At 42.1% G+C, this 22,527-nt stretch overlaps 1 protein-coding gene across 1 annotated transcript in view; it reads left to right on the top strand.

The window, feature by feature from the left end:
- Positions 1 to 1,019: 1,019 nt before the first annotated feature.
- Positions 1,020 to 22,527, top strand: part of LOC128697402 (lysosomal phospholipase A and acyltransferase) — a 134,560-nt gene continuing 113,052 nt past the window's right edge. The window contains exons 1-2 of the mRNA XM_070093854.1: positions 1,020 to 1,310; positions 1,686 to 1,949. Coding sequence (XP_069949955.1) covers positions 1,020 to 1,310; positions 1,686 to 1,949 — 555 coding nt within the window. The remainder of the gene's footprint in view (positions 1,311 to 1,685; positions 1,950 to 22,527) is intronic.

Below are 22,527 nucleotides of genomic sequence, written 5' to 3'. Positions count from 1 at the left end.
CACCAAATACGAACATTCATTAGGGAACATAACCTGATTAAAGCTGAGGAAGTTGCTGAGGCCGCTGACTTGTATGCTGAGGCTCACAATTCCTATAAAGACCTAAAGGGATCGAACCCTAAGGGCAATGGTTCACCTGAACCAAATGTTAAGAAGCCTACAGTAGAAACAAAGTCACCAGCTATTATACCAACATGTCATCGGTGTGGTGGTATCGGACATAAACGTCCAGATTGTCCTTCCAAGAAAATAGAGAAAGTTGGTAGATGTTTTGTTGATGGTAATGACCAAGCACCCTTCTGTTCAGGAGCAGTTAATGGTATAAGAGTCTCAGACATATTACGTGACACTGGATGTACGTGCATCGTAATTTCGGACAAACTGTTCCTTTACTTTAAAACCTCTCGTGTGTCCTCTATTCTTTCAGATTACTTGGGTCGTGAAAATACTTTCCCTACAATACGTTGTTACTTGAAAACTAAATGGTTCGCCGGTTGGACTAATGCGGTACTAGCCCCAATTACTTGTTCTATAATAGTGGGTTACATTAAAGGTGCCGTTCTTCCTTCAGAGGCGGATCTTTCGTCACCACCCGTGGACCTAAGTTTCCCAGCTCCTCTTCCTTGCAAGTTAAATAAGCCCCTTAACAATTCCACACCGGAAGCTGCATTGTCTCGTACTGTTCATTTGGGGGTGGAAACAGATGATACTGCTCTCGATAGTGAGGTAGCAGGATCACCTGTCCTCTCGTCAGGTGGAAGTAAGGGTATTGCCTCCAGCACTCTCAATGTCTTGACTAGGGCTCAGACCAAAGCCCAGGCTTCTCCTACTGTCCACCCTTTGATTTTCCCAGATTTTATGTCCAAGGATGACTTTCTCAATTCACAGCGCGATTGCCCTTCACTTCGGGATTGTCATAATCAAGCTTTTAATAATTCGTCTCTCAACCCTTGAGTGGAGAGGACGTGTGCTGCTGCTGCCCCCTGGAGTTGTCTGGTGGCAGTATTATTTTCACCAACATGGCGCAGGCTCGCCGGCGCAGGGTAAATACAGTCTGCATTGTATTAACCAGTGGAGCTGTAACGGGGCCATCAATGGAGTTGCTTTTGCCTGCAATCATCAGAGATACCTACGGAATAGCCAAAGAGGAGATTTGTGGACTTGCATTGAACGGAACGAAGAGGATTTTTGTAAAATTTAGTTCGGCGACTGTGTATGAGGCAGTTGTGAATAAGTTTCAAGAGGTGGCCATACCAGTTAACCATGCTGTGACGGTGCGGCTGCATGATGTGTCCAGCTATTACACATGGGTTAAGATCAGGAATGTGCCGTTCGAGGCGGATGCATCTGACATCCGGTTCATTATGTGTAAATACGGCACAATACATACGATCACTGCAGGAAGGTGGTCAGTTGGCCAGTATATGGGGATACCTGAGGGTGCATTCTCTGTCAAGATGACGCTCAGACATCCAATTCCATCGTACGTGGTGATGGAAGATTTCAGGACTCAGGTTTTTGTAACATACGCTGGGCAGCGAAGCACTTGCCGTTTGTGCGGGTCGTATGATCACCTGGCTGCGCAATGTGAAAGAAGACGTGGTGATAGGGACCAGCAGCAACGACGAGATGTGGAGGAAAGGAGAGAGGATCAAGATCAACTGTTTTCGACTCTGCCTCAGCAGAGTTTGACATGGAGTGAGGAGGTTGAGAGGGCCGAAGAAAAGGAGATGGCGGGGGCTACGCGGGGGGACGACATCACTTCCCTGGACGTTGTACAAGTGCTTGATGAGGTCATCGCGGAAGCGAATGGTAGCGACGCGGAAACTACGATAGTGTCGACGTTTGAGAACATTTTGGATAATGAGAGTCCTTGTCCGGATGTTGGTACAGACCTGGATCATGGGTCTGCAGTTGAGGAGGGCGTGGTGACGCCAACCCAGACTGAAGTGTGTCGTAAGGATGCACAGTTGGTGAGAACTGTGGAGGTGGAGGTTCATCATGGCACTGAGCTGGATGACTTGATGCAGGTCGAGGGTACGACGCGAAAGCGCGCAGCAGTGCTTTCGGATTCCGACGACGTGCTTACGCCCGCACAAAGACCTGGGAAGAAAACATGGGCGGAAGCCATGCGGAGAGGTTCAAGTGGCGCCCAGGGGAAGGGGTTGGGTAAGGGTGGACAGAAAGGGGGGGGAGGGAAAAGGGTGCAATGAAACGATCAGGTGATAAGTCGGTAGTGTCAAGAGGGAAACCCCCTTTGTCGGTTTTAAGTGCCTGACATTGAACATCAATGGCTTGAGGTCTCAGAGAAAGTGTGAGTGGTTTAAGGAATATTTGGTGCGTCATGACGTTGACGTTGTGTTCTTGCAGGAACACAATTATAGACCGGGTTATGAGTTGAAGGTGGATGGGTATAATGTGTATGTTGAGCATGCAGTCAGATTGAAAGGAGGTGTGGCCATTTTGGTGAAAGAAACTAGCCCGTTGGTTGTCAGGCATAGTGAGGGGGGAGAGGGGAGGGTGATTCGCGTGGATGGGTTATGGGGTCAGGTACAGATGACGTTGGTGTGTGTGTATGGCCCAGCAGAGGGAGATGTGAGGATAAAGAATAAATTCGTAAGGGACGTTCTGGTATATTATTTGCGTGGATTGCCGGGGGTTGCTGTGATAGGAGGTGACTGGAACTGTGTGATAAGGAATAAGGATGTTGAACCGAGAGGGGCAGGGCATTGTTTGAGGATATTGGGAGAATTGTTATCCGTGATAGGATTGACAGATGTTGAGGGAGGTGAGGTGGTGGAGCACACATTTATTAAGCGTGGGTATGCGGCTAGGCTCGATCGATTATACGTTCCCAGGACAGTTGTAATACATAGTGTGAGGGTAATGGACGTAGTATTTTCTGATCACAGGGGTGTTTTGGTGGATATAGGTTGGGAGGGGTTGCCGAGAAGGTGTAAGGGGTTTTGGAAGTTGAATGTAAAGTTGTTGCAGCAAGAAGAGTATCAACAGTCATTTGTTCAATTGTGGGAGGAGTTGGTGGCGGAGGCGCCTGGGAATAGTGAATTGGTTAGTTGGTGGGACTCTGTGGCGAAATCTCGTATTAAGGAATTTTATATTCGTAGTGGGAGGGAATATAACAGGTTGAATTATGGGTACCAATCTTATCTTGAGGGACAGTTGAGAGCTTGCTAAGAGCGTGGGAGTGCTAGTCATCCGGTGGATGATATTGAGGGATTAAAGGAGCGTATCAGGGATTTGCAAAATGAAAGATTTGATGGCGCGCGAGTTTTGGGTGGGCTGGAAGAGGTGTTATGGGGTGACAGGCCTTCGGCATGCGTGTTGAGGAAACAGTGTAAGAGAAGAGTGGCGACGGAGATGATGGGATTAACTGTTCATGTGGGGATGGGAGGGTATAGAGAGGGGCAGGTATTAGTAACGACAGAGGGTATGAGTGGTTATCTAGATGCATGGTTTAGGTCATATGCACAAAACGGAGGTATTCGAGATGAGGCTTTAAAGGAAATGGGAGGTTTCGTGCAATGTGAGATTGATGGTATGGATAGGGTAACATTAGAAGGTCCGATCACGGAAAGTGAGATTTCGCACGCTTTGTCTGGTGCAAGTTTAGGTAAGGCGCCAGGTGTAGATGGGTTGCCTAATGATTTTTACGTTAGGAATTGGGAAGTATTGACAGGATTTTTAGTTAGGTTATTCAATGTAATGAAGGATGATGGGGAAATGGGGGAGCAGCAAAGGACTGCTGTCGTGGTATTAGTTCCGAAAGGTGGACAGACTACAGTAGAGGATTACCGAGCAATATCGCTTATGTGTGGCGATTATAAGTTATTTGCACGAATATTAGGGAATAGAATAAAAAAGGTGATAGGTAACGTAATTGACAGAGGACAATATGGGGTACCGGGTAGGACAATGTATGAAGGGCATGGAGTTCTTAGAAGTTTTATAGAAAAGAGGGGGGAGTTGGGGGGTGGGGGTGTGTTGGCATTGGATTGGCGAGCTGCTTACGATAGTGTGGAGAGGGATGCGTTATGGAGGTTCATGCGTTGGCAGGGATTCGGGAAGGAAATTATATCTTGGGCGAAAACATTGTATCAGGGAGCATCTATGAGAGTACAGGTTAATGGAAGGCTAGGTGTTAACATTCAGATGGGAAGGGGTTTGCGACAGGGTTGCCCTCTATCGCAAATATTGTTTGCGTGCCTCCAGGATCCCTTTTATAGGGCAGTTAGGTGGAGTATCGCAAGTGGAGGGGTTAGTAATGAACGAGAGGGTTGGCTGGGTATTGTGGGTTATGTGGATGATACAACTGTATTGGTGAGGGATGAGAAGGATTTACACAAGGTTGGAAAGGTGGTAGATGTGTTTGGCGAGGCTACTGGGATGGAAATTAATGTGGCAAAGTCTAAGTATATGGACCTAGGCAATAACGTAAATAGAGATGGGACTGTAGGGCGCGGGTGGAGTGTGGTGGATCAGCTATTGATTTGTGGGATAGTGTACGCTAAGAATGATAGGGTCGCACAAGAGGTAAATTCGATGCGCACCGTGGATGGGGTATTGAAAAGATTGGGTGGTTTGAGGATGGCGCAGCTAACGTTGCATCAGAGGGTCATTGTGACGAACGTGCTGTTGTATAGTAAGATATGGCACGTGGTGGCAGTATACCCGCTGAGGCGGCGAGAGGTGCAACGGTTGCAGCATGGGATTTTCCGATTTATATGGGGATCGGGTTGTGACTGGCTAAATAGAGGGGTGGTGACGCTTCCCGTTAGCCACGGGGGGCTGGGGCTTATACATTTAGAAAAGCGTATGATGAGTGTGTATCTAAAACGCGGGTATTTGGGGGAGGTGGGGGCGAGGAAAGGGGGGCTAGAAAAACTGCGTATGGATATGCAACGATGGTGGGGGGGTAAGGATTTAATGATTGGTGAGGCCATGTTGAGGGTTTTAATGACGGTGAGGGATCCGAAGCGCCTTAAATTGAGGATTCTTGAGAGGGTGGGGGGTGGGTCTGTGGTGGCGGCAGTTGAGGGGGCATACCCCATGTATGCGTGGGGGAATATCTGGAAATGTTTACGGCAATTGCGTATTAAACCAGGTGTAAGGGAGGTAATGTTTAGGTTTCTACATGGAATCTTGCCGTCTGGTGTTGTGTTATTTAATAGGAGACTAAGGGAGGGTGGGGAGTGCAAAGCGTGTGGATGTTCCGAGACTATTTTTCATGCGGTGTATTTTTGTAATTATTTAGAAGCTGTGAGGGTATGGTTAGGTAGGGTAGTTAGGTTAGTGGGTGGGGAAGGGTTACAGGTGTTAAGGGTGTTAAGTTTAGATATAGGTGGGATGAGTCAGATGGTGGTGAATGCGGTTGCGTATGTGGTTACTGATTTTATTTATACGTCTTGGGCTATGAGGGAAGTGGGTGTGAGGGAGGTGGGTGTGGATGAAAGAATAAAGGTGTTAGCGGCCACCATTTATAGAACTAAGTGTCGCAATAGGGATGTTTATGGGGGAAGGTGGGAGACAGCGTTTACTGAGGGATACCGGAGTTTTAAGTTAAAGGATTTACGGGATTTAAGTGTAAATGGGTAGCGACGGGCTAGTTTCTTGAGCGGAGATGTGTGGATGGCTTTTAAAGTGTGTGACTGGATTTGCACTGATACATTTATGCTTATCCTGAGTAGTGAGTGTGGTGTGGGTGGTGTTTTTACACGTGTTCCCTTTATGTCGTGAAGATTTTGGATGGTATATGTACGTAATGTACTGGAGCACTACATCGTGTGTATACAAGGTGAAAGAAAAGGTAGAATCTTAAAGTTTTTATGTGTGTGAGAATGACTGTTCGTTATTGTGAGAGTGCCTTCAAAGATGTTATAGAAAGCCATATGACTGTATCGAATATGCTGTGATACAAAGTCCGGGGTTTCCCTTCTTGTAGGATGCATTCTGTAAGACACAATTTCTGTATATCAGAAGGTTCGAAGTTTACATAGCTGTAATGAGTAACGTGGTACAGTTTTATATTATGCGAGATTGTATTTTGGTACATAAGGCCTAACATATAATGTTTCAGCGGCCTGGTTAAGATTATATAGTACATGTCGTGTGACACTGTATGTGTAGGGTAGTGTTAAATATTTTAAGTACACGCTGTTGTTTTCCCTTTGCTATTTTATTGTTTAAAGTCACATATAAGAGTATATGTAAGGTAATATAAAAATGTATATTGATTTTGTGTAAATACGCAATTTCAGATGACTTTGTTGGATCAGGTGTGCATATGAATTCAAGTAGCGGTGTATATTATGTACTAATACTGGTATAGGGTATATAGTGTATGAAGAAGTCTTGGGTGGATTGCACCCGTGTTGAGATATAGAGTATATTATCCTTGTATGCTAGGCAAAGTTTTCATAATTGTTACTTAAAGTAGTATCCTACGCTCTTATAGTATGTCATTGTTTTGTAGGTATTTGATGAGGGGGGGGGGGGTACCTTTTACTTCCAGAGCACATATGTACGACTTAATAAATGTACCTTTGGTGAGGGTGGATGTATAGGTTTTAATGGTATGTGGTGAGGTTTTTACCTTTAAGAATTGTTTTGTATATAAAACTTGGCATAAGATATTTAAGTGTGCTGAAGTAGATTCTCTGGATATGTTGTTGGTACACCTGTGTGAAGTTTCTTTTTCTTTTTTGATGGTGTATACGTATGTTGTACTTTAATTTTGTTGTTACATGTTGATTGGTTTCGTAACATGTTTGCTTACACGTATAATGTATACTGTATTTTAAATACAAAAAAAAAAAAAAAAAAAAAAAAAAAAAAAAAAAAAAAAATGTATAGAGGATGAGGGACAGTTTGTGTCAGCACAAAGTTAAATGTTTATGTGTATTTTGACAATGTAATTTATAATTCTGGGTAAGAACTGATACTATGTTCTTTTATTTATTTAATGTATTGTATTGTTTTAAATAAAATATAAAAAAAAAAAAAAAAAATCAAGCTTTTAACAACAAAGTTATCCACGGGAGATACGTATCTCATAAGTTTGAATATATTAATAGTATCTTATATAAATCTGTATTTAAATCTCATTCTTCAGTGATAGATTATTCCCTCCTTGTTGTTCCTAAACCATGTCGAGAGACTGTTCTTCAAATGGCTCATGATTTGCCAGTGACCAAACACTTGGCCCATCGTAAGACGTGGCATAAACTCAAGCACACTTATTTTTGGCCAAGCATGTACTTACAGGTTACAAAGAAGTATAGTTCTTGCAATAGGTGTCAGGTGCTTGATGCACAAAATACACACTCCTAGTTCCTGTATATTTATTAAATCTAAAACTTCCCTCCTGCAGAAACGAGATACTCCACCATAGAAAAGGAATGTTTGGCCCTTGTGTGGGGTATCTCCAAACTTAAATTTTATTTACTGGGAAAAGAATTTATTTTAGAAACGGATCACAAACCTTTGATATACCCAGAAACTTTTAAGGGAACCAACAGTCTCCTCAATGTGGACATTGGCACTCCAAGCTTTAAAGTTTCATATTGTGTATATCAATGGTTCATCCAATTATTTCTCTGACTGGTTAAGTCGTGACAGTCCGTAGAAGATTTGTTACCTTACGCGACTTCCATGTGTTAGAACTTTTTCCTCGCCTATTCTTCTTATACTCCTTGACTATAACTAACCATACCCCCGGCCGGGATTGAACCCGCGGTCATAGTCTCAAAACTCCAGCCCGTCGCGTTAGCCACTAGACCAGCTAGCCACAATAAGATTCATCCAACTAGGTATATTTCTACACAATAGGATGGTTATCACAGGCACCTCTGTGACCACAAATGCAAGTTTTTACAGACGAATCTCTAGCTAGCGTGGCCGTGACGAACTCTATCTCAAGTCCCTTCACTGCCGTCAACATGACTCAAGAAATCGTAATGACACGATTGCAAACAAACCATACCCCCGGCCGGGATTGAACCCGCGGTCATAGTCTCAAAACTCCAGCCCGTCGCGTTAGCCACTAGACCAGCTAGCCACAATAATATTCATCCAACTAGGTATATTTCTACACCATAGGAAGGTTAGCACAGGCACCACTGTGACCACAAATGCAAGTTTTTACAGACGAATCTCCAGCTATGACCGTGGGTTCAATCCCGGCAGGGTGTATGGTTTGTTTGCAATCGTGTCATTGCGATTTCTTGAGTCATGTTGACGGCAGTGAAGGGACTTGAACTAGAGTTCGTCACGGCCACGCTAGCTGGAGATTTGTCTGTAAAAACTTGCATTTGTGGTCACAGTGGTGCCTGTGCTAACCTTCCTATGGTGTAGAAATATACCTAGTTGGATGAATCTTATTGTGGCTAGCTGGTCTAGTGGCTAACGCGACGGGCTGGAGTTTTGAGACTCTATAACCGCGGGTTCAATCCTGGCCGGGGGTATGGTTTGTTTGCAATCGTGTCATTACGACTTCTTGAGTCATGTTGACTATAACTCTTGGTATGGGGGAGTGTGAGGGAAAAGTTCAACAGATAGGAGTAGCGAGCGAGTATATGGTAACAATAGTTTGATTGCCGGCTGCTCGTTAAGGTAGGGTCAGTCTAGCTCCCTCTATGCCCCCCCTTTTTTCCCCACCCCAAAAGGTGACGTGTGGGGCTCCGGTCAAACAGTAATCACTCGACTCACAGCTCCCAGCACAACTATAAGTAAAAGCCTCTGCTCCTATTCTAGTGGATATTGGTTGAAAGCTTCACTTTTGACCAATAATGAACTTAGTGCTTTCAGTTTTAAGCTCCACATGAGACTTTTAGATAATCACCACCTTTTTTAAGCATCTTACACTTATCATGGAGAGTGATTTCTTAAGCAGTGGGTAACCTGTCTCTCATTCCAGCTTGGAATGACAGCTTGGGTCACCTGCCAACCAACGAGAAGTGTTGAAGGAGACGGACTGAAACCGGTCTTGGGACGTCACTTTATGATCTACCTACCTGATTAATTGTACAGGACACTACCCCTCATCTTTGCAGTGGTAAAGAACCTGCGTTCCTCTCATCTGGACTGACTATTCAAGGTTCTAGACTCTGTGAAGAACTAGTCGTTGGGTTGTCACTAAACACCTGTGACCCCCCCCCCCCATCATCAGCAACGGCTACAATTTCTACAAGACGGTGTCAACCTCAGCCAGACACCCCAGTATAACTGTACATATTAGCGTTGAATTCAAATGTCATTTTTCCATTTTATTTTTCATTTTTCTGTCAAGTAGGATACACATTCATTTTTTCACTGTTTTATCTTTGCATTACTAAATAATAAAGTGTTTATCTTTGTGATTTATTTCTTTTTCTATTCATTAATTTTCCTGAGTAGGAGCCAGCCTTGGTAATACTTTCTGAAGTTGTTACAGGGCTGAGTAATCCTTCACAAAAACATATTGTTTCAAGTTCTTGTTTGGAGCAACATCCTCACCAGTTTCACTGGAAGCTGCTCTTGGCATACACTTGAAGAAATCTAAAGGTCCTTTCAAGGGTGCCTGGAGTCTGGATACTTTAAGTAAAGGTTTTATGTGGACAATCTTCATAGTATTGTGAATAAAGATGAGGATTTGAGATTCCTATATAGAGAAGCTAACAAAGAAATTGCAGGTGGAAATATGCCTCCTTTTTTTTTTTATATTTTTTAGACTTTGCCACCGAAGTGGCTAGTTTACTGTGCGCCCCATGACCATCCTGTGGACGGTAGCGCAAGAGCATATGAATACACAAAAGACCCAGGAACTAGGCCCCTAAAGGGTTAACAGGAGTACATACGGATTTATATCTACATATCTACAGTTCACTTATCTGTTACAAGCAAATTTAGGAAATTTGCTTAGCATATCTGGAATCTTATTTTCATTAACAAGATATCTTGACATGTCACATAGGTTATTATATTGTCTATCTATGTATTCCTCAATAAGTGGACAATTAAGCACATAGTGTTCAAGACAGTGACCATATGCCTGATCACATAATTTACATTTAGTTTGATCATCTGTGTGTCTCCCAAACTGCCAGAAGTACTTGTAACCAAGTCTAAGCCTGGCCACTACAACTTCAGTCAGTCTGTTCACATTGCAAGTTGCTCCATAAACATACTTACCTTCGTTCATGTTATCATAGTGGGTTATAAATCTACTCAAACTTCTAACTGCATTCCTGCAACATTCAGTTACATTATTTACTTCTCTCCTAATATTATTCCTAATGCTAGACACAGATATACCAAAGTTATATTCTACGTTCTCCTTCTGGGTACTCGCCTTGGCTGACATATCAACTTTATCATGTGTGATGGGATCCACAGCAATATGCCTCTGAGGATGTGAAACACTAATCCAACTCAATTACGAGAACTCATAAAACTGGACTTCCATGAAGTTTTCATTCCTGATTGTGGCAATATGCTTGGACTCATTTGGAACACAGAGGAAGATACTTTGAGCCTCAAAGAAATAAACCATAAATAATGTAGTAGACTTGCAAAACGTAGTTTGGAAATGAGTCACTCTGTCTGACTTTTTTTGGGGGGTTATCCTAGGTTCTCTACACATATGCTGCTATGTATGACAATCTTTGTAACTAACTTAGTCACAATGCTTTGACTCTTTAGGACTTGTCACACCAATCACCAAAATGAGTTGGGACGAAAGCTTTTCCCCAGAAATAAATCAAGCTTGGAGTGAGATCTCCACGGAGTTTACACAATTCCACCAATTTAAATTTCTCAGCAAATAAGCTAAAAAGGTCAATAGGTACACACTACATATGTTCTGTAGGTTATGGCGCAGTAGCTCACATGAGGGATACAGGAAGAACCTGATTAGTTACTTCCAGAGCCAGTCTATCTTCACAAAGTACTTAATCATCTCGCCATAGAAAAAAAAAACTGATCCGGAGTGATAATGAAGCAGTTATCCGGTGATTAAGAAACAACAAGAGCAAATTTGACTGTAAAAAATCGAGTAGCAGAAATAAGGAAGATGCAAAGAGATTTTCTCTTCTGTGTCTCTACGAAGGACAATCCCATGGGCATGTTGGTCTCGTGGTGCTTCACTAAAGAATTTTATAGATATTAAATTATGGCTCTACGGGCCAAGCTGACTCCCTAATGAAGATAAATGGCCTCAACAAGAGGCTCACCTTATGCTAAAAGAAACAGTCTGATTGAAGGTGGCAAAAGCAACTAGCCATTGATGTATTTACATATTCTTCTTTGGGCAGCCTCTGTAGTGTTACAGCTCCTGTCTTCAAATGGACTAAAATGACGAAGCTGAGTTAGGACTTTCCTGAACCCATCAAATATTGGATGAAACAAATAAAGAAAGACATCTTCTCTACAGAATATAAATTTTCTGGAAACTCAGGATAAATCCCCAAAAGAAACCAATTATAATTCGCTCTTTAGGACTTTATCTAGACTCAGATTATATTATGAAATGCCGTGGAAGAACCCATAATTCTTCACTGTCTAAGGTAGCAATGCATCCAATATTAATCCACAAAGATCATTGGATACCAAGACTAATAACTGATAAAGCCAACAACAATGTGTAACAAGATGGAGTACCAGACACTCTGTCATATCCGACAATCTTATTGGATACCTTAGGGACGACAAAGTGTGAAGAAACAATTAAGGATCTGCAATACATGTCGTCACTCTGCTGGAGGAACATGTCAGTACCCTGGTCCACCACCATACCCTGTTGAAAAAGTTCGTAATGTCACTTCATTTGAGGTGACAAGACTAGACTATACTGGACCAATAATTTTAACTAAAACCGCTTACAAAGTTCCCTTGATGTACATCATAGTGTACATCTGTTTGTTCCCATCAAGATGTACATCTGTTTGTTCCCATCAAGATGTACATCTGTTTGTTCCCATCAAGATGTACATCTATTTGTTCCCATCAAGATGTATATCTGTTTGTTCCCATCAAGATGTACATCTGTTTGTTCCCATCAAGATGTATATCTGTTTGTTCCCGTCAAGATGTACATCTGTTTGTTCCCATCAAGATGTACATCTGTTTGTTCCCATCAAGATGTATATCTGTTTGTTCCCATCAAGATGTACATCTGTTTGTTCCCATCAAGATGTACATCTGTTTGTTCCCATCAAGATGTACATCTGTTTGTTCCCATCAAGATGTATATCTGTTTGTTCCCGTCAAGATGTACATCTGTTTGTTCCCGTCAAGATGTACATCTGTTTGTTCCCATCAAGATGTACATCTGTTTGTTCCCATCAAGATGTATATCTGTTTGTTCCCATCAAGATGTACATCTGTTTGTTCCCATCAAGATGTACATCTGTTTGTTCCCATCAAGATGTACATCTATTTGTTCCCATCAAGATGTACATCTGTTTGTTCCCATCAAGATGTACATCTGTTTGTTCCCATCAAGATGTACATCTGTTTGTTCCCATCAAGATGTACATCTGTTTGTTCCCATCAAAATGTACATCTGTTTGTTCCCATCAAGATGTACATCTGTTTGTTCACCTGCCCGACTACTAGGGCTATACATCTAGAAGTTACCACTGATATGCCCGCTGAAACCTTTGTTAAATTATTCAGAAAGGACGGGTACGTGAATGTGTTGAGTGTGAGTTAGACTTGCGTAGCATGGGCCAGTAGGCCTTCTGGGGTGTTCTTTCCTTCGTGTGTATTGTGTACCAAGGCTTCCCTTGACGTGAATCAGGGTTATGAGATTTAAATGATAGTTTACTACAGGTTATAATCCGGTACATTAGTGGAAGTGGAGCACTAAACCCATAAGGGGTCATACAGTACCTGGCCATGGAAGGCGATCAGATTCAATCCAAAGAAAGGGAGGACTGGTTCAGGTATAGTAATAAAGAGTCCCTCACTAGCATCGAGGCATCTCACTGGCAGGAGTCATCCACTCAGCTACGCATTATCAGCCAGAATGACCTCCGAACTCTACTGCGTACATATCTTGATGCGTATGTCTTTCTGGATGTGTGTGCACTGAGAACAACAGTCCGTGTGCGTATAGAGAAGTGTCTCACTTAATATAAATATAACCTTACAGTTTTATTGCATCCACATTGACTGCTTTAACTCGCCTGTGTACAGTATGTAAGCCTCTTCTCCACGTAGATGCTGTATTTTTCTTGATTGATGGACTAAATACATACCTGGAGTTTACCTGGAGAGAGTTTCGGGGGTCAACGCCCCCGCGGCCCGGTCTGTGACCAGGCCTCCTGGTGGATCAGCGCCTGATCAACCAGGCTGTTGCTGCTGGCTGCACGCAAACCAACGTACGAGCCACAGCCCGGCTGATCAGGAACTGTCTTTAGGTGCTTGTCCAGTGCCAGCTTGAAGACTGCCAGGGGTCTGTTGGTAATCCCCCTTATGTGTGCTGGGAGGCAGTTGAACAGTCTCGGGCCCCTGACACTTATTGTATGGTCTCTTAACGTGCTAGTGACACCCCTGCTTTTCATTGGGGGGATGGTGCATCGTCTGCCAAGTCTTTTGCTTTCGTAGTGAGTGATTTTCGTGTGCAAGTTTGGTACTAGTCCCTCTAGGATTTTCCAGGTGTATATAATCATGTATCTCTCCCTCCTGCGTTCCAGGGAATACAGGTTTAGAAACCTCAAGCGCTCCCAGTAATTGAGGTGTTTTATCTCCGTTATGCGCGCCGTGAAAGTTCTCTGTACATTTTCTAGGTCGGCAATTTCACCTGCCTTGAAAGGTGCTGTTAGAGTGCAGCAATATTCCAGCCTAGATAGAACAAGTGACCTGAAGAGTGTCATCATGGGCTTGGCCTCCCTAGTTTTGAAGGTTCTCATTATCCATCCTGTCATTTTTCTAGCAGATGCGATTGATACAATGTTATGGTCCTTGAAGGTGAGATCCTCTGACATAATCACTCCTAGGTCTTTGACGTTGGTGTTTCGCTCTATTTTGTGGCCAGAATTTGTTTTGTACTCTGATGAAGATTTAATTTCCTCATGTTTACCATATCTGAGTAATTGAAATTTCTCATCGTTGAACTTCATATTGTTTTCTGCAGCCCACTGAAAGATTTGGTTGATGTCCGCCTGGAGCCTTGCAGTGTCTGCAATGGAAGACACTGTCATGCAGATTCGGGTGTCATCTGCAAAGGAAGACACGGTGCTGTGGCTGACATCCTTGTCTATGTCGGATATGAGGATGAGGAACAAGATGGGAGCTAGTACTGTGCCTTGTGGGACAGAGCTTGTCACCGTAGCTGCCTCGGACTTTACTCTGTTGACGACTACTCTCTGTGTTCTGTTAGTGAGGAAATTATAGATCCATCGACCGACTTTTCCTGTTATTCCTTTAGCGCGCATTTTGTGCGCTATTACGCCATGGTCACACTTGTCGAAGGCTTTTGCAAAGTCTGTATATATTACATCTGCATTCTTTTTGTCTTCTAGTGCATTTAGGACCTTGTCGTAGTGATCCAGTAGTTGAGACAGACAGGAGCGACCTGTTCTAAACCCATGTTGCCCTGGGTTGTGTAACTGATGGGTTTCTAGATGGGTGGTGATCTTGCTTCTTAGGACCCTTTCAAAGATTTTTATGATATGGGATGTTAGTGCTATTGGTCTGTAGTTCTTTGCTGTTGCTTTACTGCCCCCTTTGTGGAGTGGGGCTATGTCTGTTGTTTTTAGTAACTGAGGGACGACCCCCGTGTCCATGCTCCCTCTCCATAGGATGGAAAAGGCTCGTGATTGGGGCTTCTTGCAGTTCTTGATGAACACAGAGTTCCATGAGTCTGGCCCTGGGGCAGAGTGCATGGGCATGTCATTTATCGCCTGTTCGAAGTCATTTGGCGTCAGGATAACATCGGATAGGCTTGTGTTAGTCAAATTTTGTGGCTCTCTCATAAAAAATTCATTTTGGTCTTCGACTCTCAGTCTGGTTAGCGTTAATTAAAGGGACTGATTGCCTAAATTATTATAATCACGGGGAGCGCTAAACCCGTAGGGTTACACAGCGCATGTGGGGGAGGGGATGGAAGGTATTCAGGCACAGATCCAATTCCTTAAATCAAGAGCCCCTCACTAGCGTTAAGGATCCTCCCTTCAGGGACTGATTGCCTCAAACACCACCTCATCTTCCACGGTTCTTTGTACTGGACTGAAGAAGCCATTGGCTGGCAAAACGTTTCGACAGTAAAGATTCCCAAATGTTGCACAAGTATCTTATTCTTCGCGTGTCACTTTATAAAACGTTATTTATTTATTTCCAATTTGTGCACACATACAGAGGTACAAAAAAAATACAGATAAGAGCAGCATGCCAAAGCCACTTATACTATGCATAGCATTACGGGCTGGCTTAAAATTAACTTAAGATTAACTAAGCAATGATTATTATTATTATTATAATCAAAAAGAAGCGCTAAGCCACAAGGACTATACAGCGCTGCTACTAAGCAATGATGAAATCAGTGATAAAACATTAATGTAAACAGATAACTATAAAGCACAAGTGAGTATTACAAAGACAGGTCATATGGTTGCATTCAGTTAGGTAGTGATTCTGTTAGGTAGTGTATTTAAAAAATAATAAAGTTAGATTGGGTTTTAGGTTTAACATTTATGTGATATAATTGTGAGAAACATTTAAGATATACAATTTATAATGTTCAGTTATTCAGTATTTATTTGGTTTTGGGTGAGTAAGTGATCTTTGAGAAGAGACTTGAATTTATAAACAGGTTGTGTTTCTTTTATATTTACCTTTGTACTTTGTGATTTCATTACCTTTGTACCTAGTTCACTATCAAAACTTTGGTGGCCCAGTCCCTGGACCCATTATGTACCTCTGTAATATTTTGACTACCACCCACAGGATGGGCATGTAGTGACTACCACCCACAGGATGGGTATGTGGTGACTACCGCCCACAGGATGGGTATGTGGTGACTACTGCCCACAGGATGGGTATGTGGTGACTACCACCCACAGGATGGGTATGTAGTAACTACCGCCCACAGGATGGGTATGTGGTGACTACCGCCCACAGGATGGGTATGTCTTGACTACCGCCCACGGGATGGGTATGTGGTGACTACCACCCACAGGATGGGTATGTGGTGACTACCGCCCACAGGATGGGTATGTAGTGACTACCGCCCACAGGATGGGTATGTGGTGACTACCGTCCACAGGATGGGTATGTTGTGACTACCGCCCACAGGATGGGTATGTGGTTACTACCACCCACAGGATGGGTATGTGGTGACTACCGCCCACAGGATGGGTATGTGGTGACTACCGTCCACAGGATGGGTATGTTGTGACTACCGCCCACAGGATGGGTATGTGGTTACTACCACCCACAGGATGGGTATGTGGTGACTACCGCCCACAGGATGGTTATGTGGTGACTACCGTCCACAGGAGGGGTATGTGGTGACTACCGCCCACAGGATGGGTATGTGGTGACTACCACCCACAGGATGGGCATGTAGTGACTACCACCCACAGGATGGGTATGTGGTGACTACCGCCCACAGGATGGGTATGTGGTGACTACTGCCCACAGGATGGGTATGTGGTGACTACCACCCACAGGATGGGTATGTAGTAACTACCGCCCACAGGATGGGTATGTGGTGACTACCGCCCACAGGATGGGTATGTCTTGACTACCGCCCACGGGATGGGTATGTGGTGACTACCACCCACAGGATGGGTATGTGGTGACTACCGCCCACAGGATGGGTATGTGGTGACTACCGTCCACAGGAGGGGTATGTGGTGACTACCACCCACAGGATGGGTATGTGGTGACTACCACCCACAGGATGGGCATGTAGTGACTACCACCCACAGGATGGGTATGTGGTGACTACTGCCCACAGGATGGGTATGTGGTGACTACCACCCACAGGATGGGTATGTAGTAACTACCGCCCACAGGATGGGTATGTTGTGACTACCGCCCACAGGATGGGTATGTTGTGACTACCGCCCACAGGATGGGTATGTGGTGACTACCGCCCACAGGATGGGCATGTGGTGACTACCGCCCACAGGATGGGTATGTGGTGACTACCACCCACAGGATGGGTATGTGGTGACTACCACCCACAGGATGGGTATGTTGTGCATAATAAACATACTAAACTAACTTTTCAAAATCATTTACATCACAAAGTATCCTTGACTGGTGGTTCACAGGTTACATGTAACCTTAATGATCCTCGTGTGGTCATTAGGATTCAAATCCACTTAACTAACCAACTTTGAAGCATTAGATAAGTCTTAATTCTAAGCAACTTAGATATTGAAGGTTATCTAAATAGCAGTGTCATCCTGAGCGACATGTTACATTAAACACGTTATTATTATTATTATTACATTCACCAGGGAGGGCTAAAGCCGTAGGGGAAATAAATACAAGGCCTCGAGAATGGAAAGCAATCAGGTTTGATCCAAAGAAGAGGAAGTGGAGCCCTAACCAACTCAAGAAAGGCTGTGATTATGATTAATGAAGGTTACACAAATAACCCGCACATAAAAGAGAGAAGCTTATGACGACGTTTCGGACCGACTTTGACCATTGACAAAGCCATTGACTTTGTCAATGGTCCAAGTCGGACCGAAACGTCGTCGTAAGCTTCTCTCTTTTATGTGCGGGTTATTTGTGTATCGTTCCAGTCACGGTATTGTGCCTTTTTTTGTTATTAATGAAGGTTCCTGGAGAGTGAGACAAAAGACACAGTCTGCAACACTTGTCTATCTCTGTTGCAGAAGTTTCTCTCACTTGCACAGCAAGATAATTAAATAAGAACACTTAGATCATACTATATTGGAATTATTCTTCACTAATATACAGGCTAATTAAAGCTAGAAAGAATAGAAGAGGTAGTTCTGAGTTGATTATTCCGTCAGTTATCAGTAGGTGGTAAGTGCCTCATACCAGCAATAATTTGCTAAATGGAACAATCTGGTGAGTGAAGTAAGTTTATTTAGATGCAGGTCCACATAGGTGCAATTATCATACATAAATTACCTGGGATAACCCAAAAAAGTCATTGACTTATTCTCATTGGGGTAGAGGCAGGATAAAGTTTATTTAGATGCAGGTACACATAAATGCAGTTACATGAAATATCATACATAGTAATGTATGTGTAAATTACCTAGGATAACTCCTAAACCTAAACCCCCCCCCCAAAAAAAAAAAACTGACTTAGTTCCAAAAGGGGCCTAAACATAGCTTTAAGAAGAGGTACGACAAGGCTCTTGAACCCAGGAAAGAGTGGACCTAACAGCGACCAGCGAATTACTAGTATTATAATTATGGGGGAGCGCTAAACCCGTACGATTACACAGCGCATGTAGGGAGGGCTGAAAGATATTCAGGAGTGACCAGCGAAGAGACGGTGCCAAGAGCTATGAATCAACCCCCAGCAAGCACATATAGGTAGCTACACCCTTGGTAATGTTAAGTAGTGTAAGTTGTTGAGTGAGTCAGTGTGGGTGTTAGCAGCCAGCTAGCAACATGTCTGGCTACCTCACAGTAAACAATCTACTCTTCTCAATATTCCTCTTAATTACGGCTTCATGTTCGTTTTCCAAACTCAGCAGAACAAAATATATACCACCTGTAGTACTGAGTAAGTACATTGTTACAGTGTACACCATAACAATGCTTCTAATATCTTAATAACACTTTGACGTCTGCTAGTTAACTGTTGCATCACTTATTAGTACTCTTTGTACTCGGGGAGACTAGTTTATTGTCCTCTGGTGCCTTCATGCTGGTGGAGGGCTCTTGATCCAAGGAATTGGGCCTATCCTTAACGTCGAACTTGATTGCTTCCCCCATTTCTACAGATGTATGATCCCCCCTACGCATTTAGCGCTCCCAGTAACTAATACTAATATGTTTGTTATGAACACAGCCTGACACATGCATGTTGATGTAGTGAAGTTTTATTATTATGGTAGTGTTTATAAATGTTGGAAACACCAGTCAGAGATGTTGATCGTGTTGCTCAATGTTTACTGTGTTACTGGGTGACTAACACTGATGTTCTCAATTGTTCTACTGCTGTATGGTCGTGTTCCACACTGTTCTACTGCTGTATGGTCGTGTTCCACACTGTTCTACTGCTGTATGGTCGTGTTCCACACTGTTTACTTGTTTATGGTCATGTTCTACAGTTTACTGGTTTATGGTCATGTTCTACAGTTTACTGGTTTATGGTCATGTTCTACAGTTTACTGGTTTATGGTCATGTTCTACAGTTTACTGGTTTATGGTCATGTTCTACAGTTTACTGGTTTATGGCCATGTTCTACACTGTTCTGTTGGTTTATGGTCATGTTCTACACTGTTCTGTTGATTTATGGTCATGTTCTACACTGTTCTGTTGGTTTATGGTCATGTTCTACACTGTTGTTGGTTTATGGTCATGTTTTACACTGTTCTACTGCTTTATGGACATTTTCCACATTGTTCTACTATTACATTTGTTCCTCACTGTTCTACTGTCATTTTCCACACTGTGTAATGTTCTCGTTCCACATTTACTGTTTAATTTTCTTGTTCCACACTGTTTTACTATTTAATGTTCTTGTTCCACACTGTTTTACTGTTTAATGTTCTGGTTCCACACTGTTTTACTATTTAATGTTCTTGTTCCACACTGTTTTACTGTTTAATGTTCTTGTTCCACACTGTTTTACTATTTAATGTTCTTGTTCCACACTGTTTTACTATTTAATGTTCTTGTTCCACACTGTTTTACTATTTAATGTTCTTGTTCCACACTGTTTTACTGTTTAATGTTCTTGTTCCACACTGTTTTACTGTGTAATGTGGCCTGGTGGCTAAAACTCTCGCTTCACATGGTGAGAGTCCAGGTTCGATTCCCCGTGAAGTTAGAAACATTGGCGTGTTTCCTTACACCGGCTGTCTGTGTTCCCCATCAGTAAAATATGTACCTGGGTGTTAGTCGAATGGTTTGGGTCGCAATCTGGGACAAAACCAACCTAATTTCCGAGAAATGCTCTGCATAACAAGCAACTTCCCATATAGGAGTATGTCATTGATGTCAGCTATGCCCATATATCTTTTACATGTACTTGTAGTAAATAAAGATATATGTATTACTCTTGTCCATTGTTTGTGTTAGTCTTCACATTACATACAGTGATAAAGCTTTACACTTGGGTAATTTTCCATGATAAAATCTTGTTCTTATCTTGTCTTTTTCTTTCATTGCTGTTGGCAGTATGCTTTTTGGTTGGTAAATAAGCAAGCTTATTTAGGTGCAGGTACACTTATGCATAGTAACATGTATAAATTACCTAGCATAGCACCAAAAAGATAGTGACTTATTTCCATGGGGTCCTTGTAATATCTTACTTAAAGCCTAGTTGTAAAATACAGCAGTCAGTCATGATTATATCAAAAATTAAAACAGCAACAGCCTGGTTGATCAGGCGCTGATCCACCAGGAGGCCTGGTCACAGACCGGGCCGCGGGGGCGTTGACCCCCGAAACTCTCTCCAGGTAAACTCCAGCTAAGTAACTCAACTGTGTGATAATCACTTACAATAAAAGTTGGTGCTGTAGGAATCAAGTGAACTGAGTTATTTACATAAACATTGCAGTGCTGTATGACCCTCGTGGTTTAGCTCTTAGTTTTGATTTTAATAATAATAATAATACATGAACATTAAATAGAGAGGATCAGCCTATAATAATAAGTACACTTTAAATATATACAAGAAATCGCTCTCCTCTCTGTAGCTACAATTCTTACTCTATATGTCTTTATGTAAATTATTATGTTGTGCAATGATCATAGTCACTATTTAGTGACTGTGGAAAAAGACCTTTTTGTTTATATAACCTTACCTAATCATATTACAAATAGTATATAATACCAAGTCTTTATTTATTTATGTTTAGTACATTGAGATTTTGTATTTATAATAATGGGTTGCAATGCAGAGAGAGCCTCTATTATGTTTAGGCATTATGGGCCAACTTAACATTATTAGCTTACAGACTACTTAACACTTAATGTTACTTACCCTAACTTAACTAAGAGTTTACTGCTAGTCTAGGTTAGGTAAAATTTGTTTAGGTTGCTGTAGTTTACTCATTAAAATTAAGCTTCTTTCCTATTTGAAACCATTGCAAAACCTCAATAAAGAAAGAACTTGCATAATAAAGGATATTCTTATTTTGCCTATTATCACTTAGTAAGTTTATTTAGGTACATACATAGTATAAATTTTTCCCATGGAATGGGTATATTATTTATATAAGATGAGCATGTTTCTGTCCCATAAAAAAAAAGTAAACTGACCTGCTTTTGTGACTAAAAGGAACCCCGGTGGGAATACATGATGCTTGGTGGTGGGTTATCCTGGTTTACATCTCCAGAATGTATTGCCACTATGTTTATAATAATTATGTGCCACTTTTGCTTGAAATGCAGTGAAAAATTTTAATTTTATTTTAGCAGCACTTGACTGTTCATGAAAAAAAATGTCGATGTCACTAACATTAACTGGTAATGAGTTTACTGAAAACTAGGAAGTTGGTCGGCTTTTCTGGATTACATTGGGTAGGACCTAAAAGAAATGGAAATAAGTCGCAAAGATTGATTTTCTTGGGGTTATTCTGGGTTACTTACCCTCTGGGGGTTAATAATTCAGATAGTCTTCTGCTTAATGCATATGCTGTAGAATCTTAAATCAAGATGTCCATCTGTAAATTTAACCTGAATAGTATTATTGAATTATCAAATAACATAATGTCTTTTTATCTACCGTAGGAACAAAACCAGCAAGTAAAATCCCAAGCTCAAACATTCAACCAAAAGACTACCTCACTGGCAACTACTCTAATACTCTATTTTTAGCCCTAACAAACCCTACTGAAATCTCGCATATCATCAAAACGCTAAAGAACAAGACGGGATCTAAATAACTTACCACCAGTCATGTATAAAAAAGCTTCTCATGTGTTGTCACCAATTATTGCAACTCTTTTTAACATATCCATTGAATCTTCCACCTTCCCATCCATACTCAAGACAGCAAGAGTCACCCTGATCCTCAAAGGAGGTGATCCAACTGAATTGAACAATTACAGGCCTATATCAAACCTGCTCCTACTATCTAAAATCTTAGAAAAATTAATACTCAAACAAATCTGCTCCTACTTCATATTCCACAACATACTCAACCCTTGTCAGTTTGGGTTCAGACCGAAAAAAAGTACAAATGATGCTATTATATATATCCTTGAACTAATATACTCTGCTATTATACATATGCCTGAACTAATATACTCTGCACTCGAGAAAAATTAATTTCCCCTGAGACTTGACCTTTTGCACCAAAAACTCAAGCATTACGGGGTCAGAGGACACATTCTCGATTACCTAAAATCTTGCCTTAA

Source organism: Cherax quadricarinatus, chromosome 44 (assembly GCF_038502225.1).
Source record: "Cherax quadricarinatus isolate ZL_2023a chromosome 44, ASM3850222v1, whole genome shotgun sequence".
Classification (NCBI taxonomy): Eukaryota; Metazoa; Arthropoda; class Malacostraca; order Decapoda; family Parastacidae; genus Cherax; species Cherax quadricarinatus.
Note: the sequence above shows the minus strand (reverse complement) of the source record. Positions and strands in the feature narration are given on the sequence as shown.